Source organism: Myxocyprinus asiaticus, chromosome 34 (genome assembly GCF_019703515.2).
Source record: "Myxocyprinus asiaticus isolate MX2 ecotype Aquarium Trade chromosome 34, UBuf_Myxa_2, whole genome shotgun sequence".
Lineage (NCBI taxonomy): Eukaryota > Metazoa > Chordata > Actinopteri > Cypriniformes > Catostomidae > Myxocyprinus > Myxocyprinus asiaticus.
Window position 1 is genome coordinate 29309968 of NC_059377.1, and position 9915 is coordinate 29319882.

The 9915-nt window shown below is 38.3% G+C and overlaps 1 protein-coding gene across 1 annotated transcript; it reads right to left on the reverse strand.

Annotated features, from left to right (window-relative positions):
• On the reverse strand, nucleotides 1-3666 carry LOC127425519 (actin-binding Rho-activating protein-like). Its single transcript, XM_051671605.1, has 2 exons — nucleotides 2931-3666; nucleotides 1-1231 (listed from the first exon to the last, which is right to left on the reverse strand). The coding sequence occupies exons 1-2, from the start codon at nucleotides 3560-3562 to the stop codon at nucleotides 748-750; spliced, it is 1116 nt and encodes a 371-aa protein (XP_051527565.1). The 5' UTR covers nucleotides 3563-3666; the 3' UTR covers nucleotides 1-747.
• Between the last annotated feature and the right edge of the window lie 6249 nt (nucleotides 3667-9915).

Consider the following 9915-nt stretch of genomic DNA (forward strand, 5'->3'; position numbering starts at 1 on the left):
ATAACTGATTTTTATTGAAAGTACCATCTGTACTAGATGACTGCTCAAAAGAGGAGATCCATGGAGATGTTTGTAGTGTTAGTTTTACTGCTCCCTCTTCTGGAAATTTTCAGTATGACACATTTTGATAAAAGCATACACACAATTTACTACCAAGGCAGACCTTCAGACCCTAACTTAGTTCTATAGCCACTGTGCAAAACTTTATCATTATCATTTGCTTATTTAGAAGAAATTATTCAATTTTGTCTACAATTTAACAAATCTTTGTAGATGCATTTACTTAAATACAACAAACATATACTGCAAAAACACAGAAGAGCTAAACAGCTCAGAAAACTAACTTTTAAACAAATTCTTAAGGTGAAATGTGTAATTTGTGTGACAACTATGAGTAAGCCAACTGTACGTTGATTTTCCAGAAAACATTGCTCAGTTTGTTTAAGCACCCTGTGATTTTGGCTCAACCAATGGCGTAAATTTGGGGCGGGATTATCTGTAATTATTTGGTAAAGCTGTTTGAAAGCAATCAAATTTTGCAAGTCAGTTTGGTGATGTTAGTGGCGCAGAAATTACACACTTCACCTTTAATACATACACGAAAATACATTATGTACATATAAACACAGAGAACTGTGTTAATAATTTATTTTCCTTTCTGCATGTCATCAATAAAGTAGCAGCAAAATTTTAACTTTCCCGTTGAGTTCAGAGTGAATGACTTCATGACAATGCATCAGTCTCGTGTCATACTAACAGAGTAATAATGACACCATCATCCCGTCCCTGCCACAGCATTTCCCCTTCAAAGTCAACCTTTCCATGCTTCCTGGCCCTCATTAGGATGCCCACCACTTTATCAGAGATTCGCACGTATCGGTCAAACAGCTCGCAAAAGGTCACTCTAGTGTAACCATCTGGATCCGGATGTGCCATAGTCCTTATGATAAAGCACATGTCGTCTATCTCACGATGGATGTGTGCTTCTGCACGTCTGGCTCTCTCTGCTGTCTTACTGCCCTCTTTAGGCCGCCCGTAGCCCTCCTCACCCTTCCGCAACCGTGTTGACATGGAGTACTCATAATCAAAGTCTTCGCTGAAGGGGTTCAGCTTCTGATTAACGGAATGCTCGGATGCCCAGTTTTGCCAGCGGTTTTTAAGGTTGCCAACAGCGCTGTACTTTTTGGACAAGGTATTTATTTTGTTGGCATCTTCGACATCCTTCTTGCTCCTAAGAAATTAGCAAAAAAATAAAATAAAATAAAATAAATAAATAAATAAAAAAATAAAATAATATATATATATGATTTATAAAACAATGCAACTTGCAGTGCTGATTACTTCTGAAATGTGAATATGAAAATCCGGTACTGACTACAAATTACAAAATTTAAATTGTAATCAGTAACACATGTAGTCTTTTAGATTACACTTTTAGGTAATGCAATCTGACTATGTTTAAATTACTTATTGCATATTTCCATTAAAATTTATTTTGAAATATAAAATATTAAATATATAAAAATATATTTAAATGAAAGTTCCAATTTTCACTCATTTCATTTTTTTTTTTAAATCCCCTTTTTCTCCCAATTTGGAATGCCCAGTTCCCAGTACTTAGCAGGTCCTGGTAGTGGCGCAGTTACTCACCTCAATCCGGGTTGCGGAGGCCAAGTCTCAGTTGCATCTTATCACGTGGCTCGTTGTGCATGACACCGCGGAGGCTCACAGCATGTGGAGGCTCATGCTACTCTCCGCGATCCACGCACAACTTACCACGTGCCCCATTGAGAGCGAGAAACCATAATCACGACCATGAGGAGGTTACCCCATGTGACTCTACCCTCCCTAGCAACCAGGCCAATTTGGTTGCTTAGGAGACCTGGCTGGAGTCGCTCAGCACACCCTGGATTCGAACTTGTGACTCCAGGGGTCGTAGTCAGCGTCAATACTCGCTGAGCTACCCAGGCCCTCAAACAGCCTCTTTTAAATAAATCAAGACAGATAATATGATAGATATTCACAATGATATGTAATGTTATCCATATGTAATCCATAAAAAGTAAATGTTATCTGATTACAAACATTAAAAATGTGATGTAATCTTATATAAAACAAGCACTTCTTTACAATCTCATTACGTAATCCAGCATACATGAAGTCCTAACTAACCAACACTTGCCATTTGTAATGTTTTGAAAGATTAAACAATACAAAAATGTACACATTTGTTTGTCTTAAATAAGTGGCCATAAATAATGTTACTTTAAAGTTTTTAGGTTTATAATAATTTGAAGGGATATATGAATGGATAATGCAGTATATGGTAGATTAGTTATCATCATCAGCACCACAGACATATGGCATTTTAATTTGTACACAGACATAAAGTTGTTATTTAAAGTGCTTGAGTAAAACAGCACAGCACTACTTATAAATTAATTGATTTACGACAGAAATATTTGGTATCGGCCTATCTATCGTTTATTACCATGACTAACATTCTATACTTACATGCAAATTAACTTTGTAACTGACTAAAATACCAAGCTACACACTTCAAGATATAGTTAACGCAAAAATAAAAAGTATGTCATAATTTACTTACCCTCACGTTGTTCTAAACCGGTATGACTATATTTCTTCCATGGAACACAAGAGGAGATGTTGGACAGAATGTTAGCCCCAGTCACCATTCATTTTCATTGCATATTTTTCCCAAACAATGTAAGTGAAACCCTGCCTAAAACCTCCTTTTGAGTTCGATGGAGTCATACGGGTTTTGATCAACACTAAGGTGACTAAATGATGACAGAATTTTCATTGTTGGGTGAACTATCCCTTTAACTGGTCTGCATTAGTACTTCCCCTTAAAAAACTGTTTGCTTCTGACCTTAATTTGGTGTGCTGCCTGGGAGAACAGAACTCACCCAAGTACAGAGGATCTTTTGATCCTGACTGTGGACGACTCTGTATTTTCATTTGTTTTATTGTTCATGGTATCCTCCTGGTTGGTTCCTAGCTGCAGGCTTCTCTCTTCAGGTTCTGGAAAGTCATTATCCTCACCACCCTCTTTAGCCTGCTTTTTCTCCTTTTCCATTTCCTTCCATCCTCGCGTCAGCTCCGAAACCATGTTTGAGCACTTCCTTTGGCGTGTGGGTGACCCTTTCTTGCTCAGCATCTTGTCCAGTTCATCTGTAATTGGATCCTTACAGATGCGTTTGGTCAAAAACTCAATGCCCACACTTCTCTCCTGGACATCCCTTGTCACCGTTTTTACCACTTGGCCGGTTCTGATGCGTGACTCACCAGGAGCTTTCACTTTCTCTTGGCTGGGGCTAGACTTCTGAGAATGTCTGTTCTCTTTTTTTGCATCTTTAGGGTCTTCAGGGCAACCTGGGGCCCACCCGCTGGGTTCACTGGACTGCTTCTCTTCATTTTCGCTCACCCACTGCTGCCAGCTCCGAGTCAGGCTGCACACCATGCTTATGGCACGCAACTTTTTAATATTCTTGTTTGCCGAGGGCTTCCTAGCATTTGTTTCTGACATTTTCTCTGACATTGTTTACCTCCAGGGAATCTTTTCCTCATTCACGTCCTTTGTTTCGCCTGGTGGCTTTTATTTAACACCTTGTTGAATTAATGCTAGACTATGCGCTCTCTCTTAAGCACTAGTGCTTTTGAAATGGGTAAACCAACTCTACATGATGGTGGAAAGTATGCCAAGCATCTCCTCTGATCATCTTTCCTTAACACTTGCCGACCTCTGGGACTGGTGGGGAATCACGTTTCAGCATAGACATTGACCATCGCTGGTTATAAACTGGGCATATATCAGTGAGTGTTAAGCTTTTTCCTGGGTTGTGCAAATGTGCAGACAACTGCACAGGAAACTACCTACTCTGTGCATCTTAGCTGGATACTTTGATAATGGACTTTGTCTTTCGCATTGTCTGGTACTTATTAAGTAAATCAATTTGAAATGACACAATATTGTCTTGTCTTAGATAGGTGCAGATTTGCAATGGAGCCTGTTTGGATCATGTTAATAAGTTCCCCGGACCCACTTTATATTAGGTGTCTTTAACTACTATGTATACGTGTTGTTGCATTGTACTTGCATTTAAATTACCTGCATTTAATTACATCTGTAGTTACACTGTTAACTTTACCCCTAAACCTAACCCTACCCTAACTCTTACCCTAAACCAGGGATGCAACACATTTGTTGAGGGGTATGCAACATCATTTAAAAAAAAACAAAACAAAAAAAAAAAACAATAATTCTATAAAAAAAAGTTACAACTTTATGGGATGCCAAATATTTAATTTGAACTTTTATTTTCAGAATTTAATTCAGAATATTCATACTAACAGTCATGTACATAGCAATGATGAAACCGTTTAGTTATAAAAAAACGAATTATTAATTACATTTTATCTGCATCGTTATTTTCCATCCAAACAGATAAAGAGAGAAAATAAAGAAGAGGCTTAATTGCTTAACATGATTGATTCTGAAGCAAGCTTTTCCATCACACATTTCTTTGCACAATTTTTTGGATTTAGTCAATAATTGATCCTGAGGATCCATTATCCTTAATCATTCCTGAGGTCATTTACTCACACCACATCCAGTGGTTTCTCACATCATGTTTGACAGCGAGACAACAACAGAGGAAGGTAGGAAACATTAGTTATGGTTAGTAAGAGGAGCCCAAGTATAGGTTGGACATGGCGGAGGGTCAGTTAACAACTTTTTTAACAAGATTTTCTCTCTAAATGTAAATGTAAAGCAATTGAACGCCCATTCCCAAACATATGGTGACTTTTTGCATAACTGTGACAGAAAAGATACTCAGAAATGTACTGATATTTATATTAGCTGGCCCTCTATACCTCTTGGCAACGTTACATATCGGTTAACTTCAAGCCTTTCTTCAAGATTTTCAGTGACAAAGTGATAAGTTAAGCTACCAGTCTCTCTTTAACCACTTGGGCATTGTTTTCTTTATTTTAATGCTTTTAATTTTCCATCTTCCTTTTTCTGTTTTGTGCCCCAGACCAGAACGCATTCCCCCCTGACCATTTTTGTCATGTCATGTGACAGTCAGAGCAACATCGGTAAACAGAGGGTGAGTGGTAGCTATGAAGGTACCTCTTGATAAAATAAAAATACATATTTGAACCCATTTAAAATGCTAAGAATGCCCCCTCGTGTGGCACACTAATGCGTTGCATATGTTGCAATCCCCATTTTTGCGACCTTGCCCTAAACCTCAACCTTAATCTAAACCCCAACCCTACCCCTAAACCTACTCTTACCTCAACCTCGGTAGCAGCAAATGTGAATCTTGTTAGCATGTAGTTACACAATAAGTACATTGTATTGTATGTATTTTAATGTTAGTACATAATAGTTAAAGACACCTAATATAAAGTGGGACCAGTTCCCCCAAGAGTCAATGATACTGTGAATAATGCACTACAGAATGGGACTGAGAAGATCTGTGCAACAGGGAGTTTCACATTTTCACAACGAAATGCCCTAGCTGGAGAAAGACTTTATTTATTTTAAACCAATGCATTTTATTAAAATGTGTTCATTTGGCATACAATTTTGTCCAAAGATGCATTCTGTAACAATGCTGGCTGCTGGCAATGACGATGAGCAGAAACCAAGTGCAGTTTATTTACAAAAGTGAAACCAAAACCCTAACTATAAACATGAACATGGCTTGACTTGACAAGGAGCAAAACACATCCACATACATTCAATACTTGACAAAGACACAATAGAAAACATGAGGCTTAAATACATGGACATGGGGGAACATAAACCAATGAACAAACAGAACTGATAACAAGATAATTAAACAATAAACCAAAGGAAAACAGGAATCACATGACAAGGGAAACAGGAACTAAACGTTTCAAAATAAAAGACATGAATCAACAAAATACACATGACATATACCCCCCCACTAAGCAACGCATAAACAAAACACGTAAAACACAGACATAAATTCAAAGTTTTGTAGGGAGCGGTGCTGTGCTGGAGGCTCGGAGGAGCAAGGCGGAGCTGGGGTATCAGAAGACTGAGGTGGAGCCGGTGGGACTGGGGACCAAGGTGGAGCTGTAGGGAAGGAGGTCCTCGGTGGAGCTGACAGATCGGAGGAACGAGGCGCAGGCAGAGGATTGGAGAGCCAAGGCGGAGCCAGGTGACTGACAGACCAAAGAGGAGCTGGAAGGACGAGGGACCCCGGCAAAGCCGACAGGCTGAAGGACCGCAGTGGAGCCGAGGGAACGCAGAGCTGAGGCAATGTCGAGGGACCGACAGGTCAAGGCGAAGTCCAGGGCTCGGAGGGTCCAGGCGGGGTTGGAGGGCCGAAAGTTCCCCTTGCCTGCTCAGGAGAACTAAGGGTGGGTATAAGGGTGGGAACCATCTCCAGGTCCAACTGCTCAGGTGTGGCTGTGACGTGGCATGGAGCAGGCTGAGGTGTTGCTGTGACGTGGCATGGAGCAAAACACATCCACATACATTCAATATTTGACAAAGACACAGTGGAAAACATGAGGCTTAAATACATGGACATGGGGGAACATAAACCAATGAACAAACAGAACTGATAACAAGATAATTAAACAATAAACCAATGAAAACATGACACATGAACATGGAGGGAAAACAGGAATCACATGACAAGGGAAACAGGAACTAAACATTTCAAAATAAAATACATGAATCAACAAAATACACATGACACATTCAAGATACACATTTTATTAGTATGAGTGTTCCCTGGGAATCAAACCCATGACCTTGGCATTGCACTGCTTGTTTGCTTACCTGATGGCTGGATTTTGGATGACAAGGAACTATTTACAAAATTGCTATTTTTTTCAATGGCAAATTGGTCCCTGGCTACAATGAGCATTTAACAAATATCTGAAATAATAATAGTACAATTAAATATTTGAAAAGTACATTTAAATATGATCAGCTAAGCACAGAGCACAGAAGAGCAAATGTCAAAGAGTCACTCGATCTAAGACAGAAGTGGAGGTGTCTTTTGGTGAGGAAAGAATGTGACACCTGAAGGAGACTTGGAGTCTCTGCTTGCATACACAGCAGATAGTCTTGCGTTGCACCTGGCAGCTTGCAAAGACATAAAGAATTTAACAAAATTATATTGCAACTGAACTAATTATTTTATCTCTCTTATGCCTTCTACATTTAATAAAATGCATATAGCAGAAGAGTGTCTATGCATATAAAAGCATATTTCACTTGAAGGTGTAAAAGTATGCCATCTATGTTTATCTGTTTTCTGATTACGCATTAAGAGGCTGTATTAATAGTATCTGTTTAAAGCACCAGCCAAACACAAGGCAGCTGTTCACTGTCAGTCATATCGTGCGGATCTATGTCAGTGGGCATATGCAGAGGACTAGGGACGGTCAATCCAGAGAACTCTAGCCAACCTGAGCACAATCTAGACACAGATCATGAAGAAAAGGTTCAGGAAATGCAACTGAAAACTAATTCTAGACATAAGAGGAGAGAAAGATTGATTTAAACAGTCATACTAGCTAGAGACCTGAGCGCATTTGACCCATAACCAAAAGAGTGAGTGGACATTACAATCAATAAGTGGTCTCAACATAAACACAGACGGAGAAAATTAAGACTGAAATCATCATATTAAAAATAACTGTAATTAACTCATATACATTTAGTTCAGTACAAATCTTTGTCTATACTATTTACATTTGTTCATTGAAAAACACTTTTATCCAAATTGCCTAAATACATTCAAAGTGTGCACACATAAACCAGAGGCTTTCAAACTGGGGTCCGGGGACCCTCAGGGGGTTGCAAGGTGGTGCAATGAGGGTCTGCAAGTTTTTTTAATAAAATGTATTTTCAGGGTTATCAAAGTTAATGTGCTAACTTGAGATATTAATTAATTAATCTAATGTTTAAGGCATTAAAAATAACAAATTTGTTAATTTGACACTACTAACATTTAATTTCTGCTTGCTAAAGACTATAAATCATGAGATAAATCTTGATAATTTTATAGTTTTTAACAGTAAGAAATTAAAACCAAATCTGTATACTATTTATAGCTTTGTGAAGAAAAAAAAATAGATTTCTAAAAAACAATTCTAAAAAAAGTAATCCCTTTAAAATATCAAAGGTAACAAGAAATGCTGTCAACAAAGTTTACAAAGTAAATATTTTCATCTATCTATCTATCTATCTATCTATCTATCTATCTATCTATCTATCTATCTATCTATCTACCTACACACTCACTGAGCACTTTATTAGGAACACCTGTACCATAAATAAACGAAATGTAAATATGTAGTTGGCTTAATATTTTAGAAATGGGTCTCTTGCAAGGGGATCATCATATTCGGAGGGCCTTGGCATCAAAAAACATGTAAATAAAATAAAATAAAAAAACCTGACCTAAGCAGTTGAGGAAAATATGAAAACCTAGGGCTGGCTCAGAACACGTTAAGTAGTTTGCACTGTGTTGCCAGCAGAGGTTCTCAGAGTATTGGTGTTTAAAGAATAAGTCTTTTAAAAAGTTACTTGCAACAGTCAAATACAAATAATTAAGTTAACTAATAAAGGACTGAGTTGTTTGCTAAATTAATTTGCTTTCAGCTTTTGCTGATGCTGCTAACTTATTCATGTCTTTACTCATTTTAGACTGTAAATTGAATTTGTAATAATTAAGGCTAACAATTTTTATTAGTATGTTAAAAATATTTCACTGCAAATCAATTCATAGTCAGTATGTTTGAGTTTATATGTATTAAGCAATTTTCTAAGCAACAAAAATGCAGAGTACTCTCACTGGAGCACAGCACACACATGTGCAGACATTGAGATAAAGGCTGATCATTCAGAACTTGTGATATTTGCATTTCGCAATGCAGGTCAAATGTCAAGGCCCAAATTCCCTTTGTGTTTTCAAAATGCGCCCACATAAATTACCTTATCTCCCACCCAACACTTTCTCTTCTCCCAAGGTGCAAACAAGCAAACCAAAATAAAACAAACATATAAGCCTTGGTAAAGAGAAAAAAGCTGCTCAAAAGCACTCTTTTTAAGGCACACCGTTGAACTGTGCAATTTACTGCTATAAGAATAAGGTCACCCTGAGCAGCTTGAATTGAAATCTCTAATTGAAACACAGCTCACACTCTGTTCACACAGCATTTCTTCCATTGTACTTCATTAAATAAAATTCTATAATAGAACCAGGCTCTCATCTAGTGCACAAATATATGTCCTGCACTGGCTCTCTACTCTGGTCAGATGGTTTCCCTTCCGACTAAGACTAATCTGATTTATTACATTCATCATTGATATGGATGGGTACCTCATCCAAAAAGCCAGGTGTGAATCTACTTTCCAAATGTCTGGTACAGTTGTCTGCTCCAGATGTATGGGCCACTTGTTCCTTGGTCCATCTGGGACTAAAACCTCTCTTGGTCAAGCGGACTGTAGGGTCCAGAGTCAGAGTGAGAGCACCTGGACCTGCTGATGCATGTCGTACTTCCCTGTTTCCCCACCTTTCTGTTTGCCTTTCAATTCCTCTGAGCCTAAAACTGTTCCTGAGCTTGTTTTTGTTTGGCCATCACAGCTAATTGAGCAGCACCATCCGCAACCCTAGGGTTGCTGGTTTATAAAGTCAAATCTCAGTGTATCATTTTGAGCAGGGTAATAAGATTTTTGTTGTGGTAATCAGTCTCTGATTAAAGGCCCTATTAGGTCTTAAATGCTGATAAAAACATTGGGTAAATACAGTGCTCTGGCATTTAAGTTGAGCATGGGCGAAGCTCTTGGTTTTAAAAATATTTGCAGTGTGTTATATGGAACACATTGGATCG

Excerpts from the sequence above, each read along its gene's own strand:
- LOC127425519 (XM_051671605.1), bottom strand. The coding sequence starts at position 3,562 with ATGTCAGAGAAAATGTCAGAAACAAATGCTAGGAAGCCCTCGGCAAAC. Across the intron at positions 1,232-2,930 it reads AAAAGATCCTCTGTACTTGG|GAGCAAGAAGGATGTCGAAG; the intron begins GTGAGTTCTGTT and ends CTAATTTCTTAG.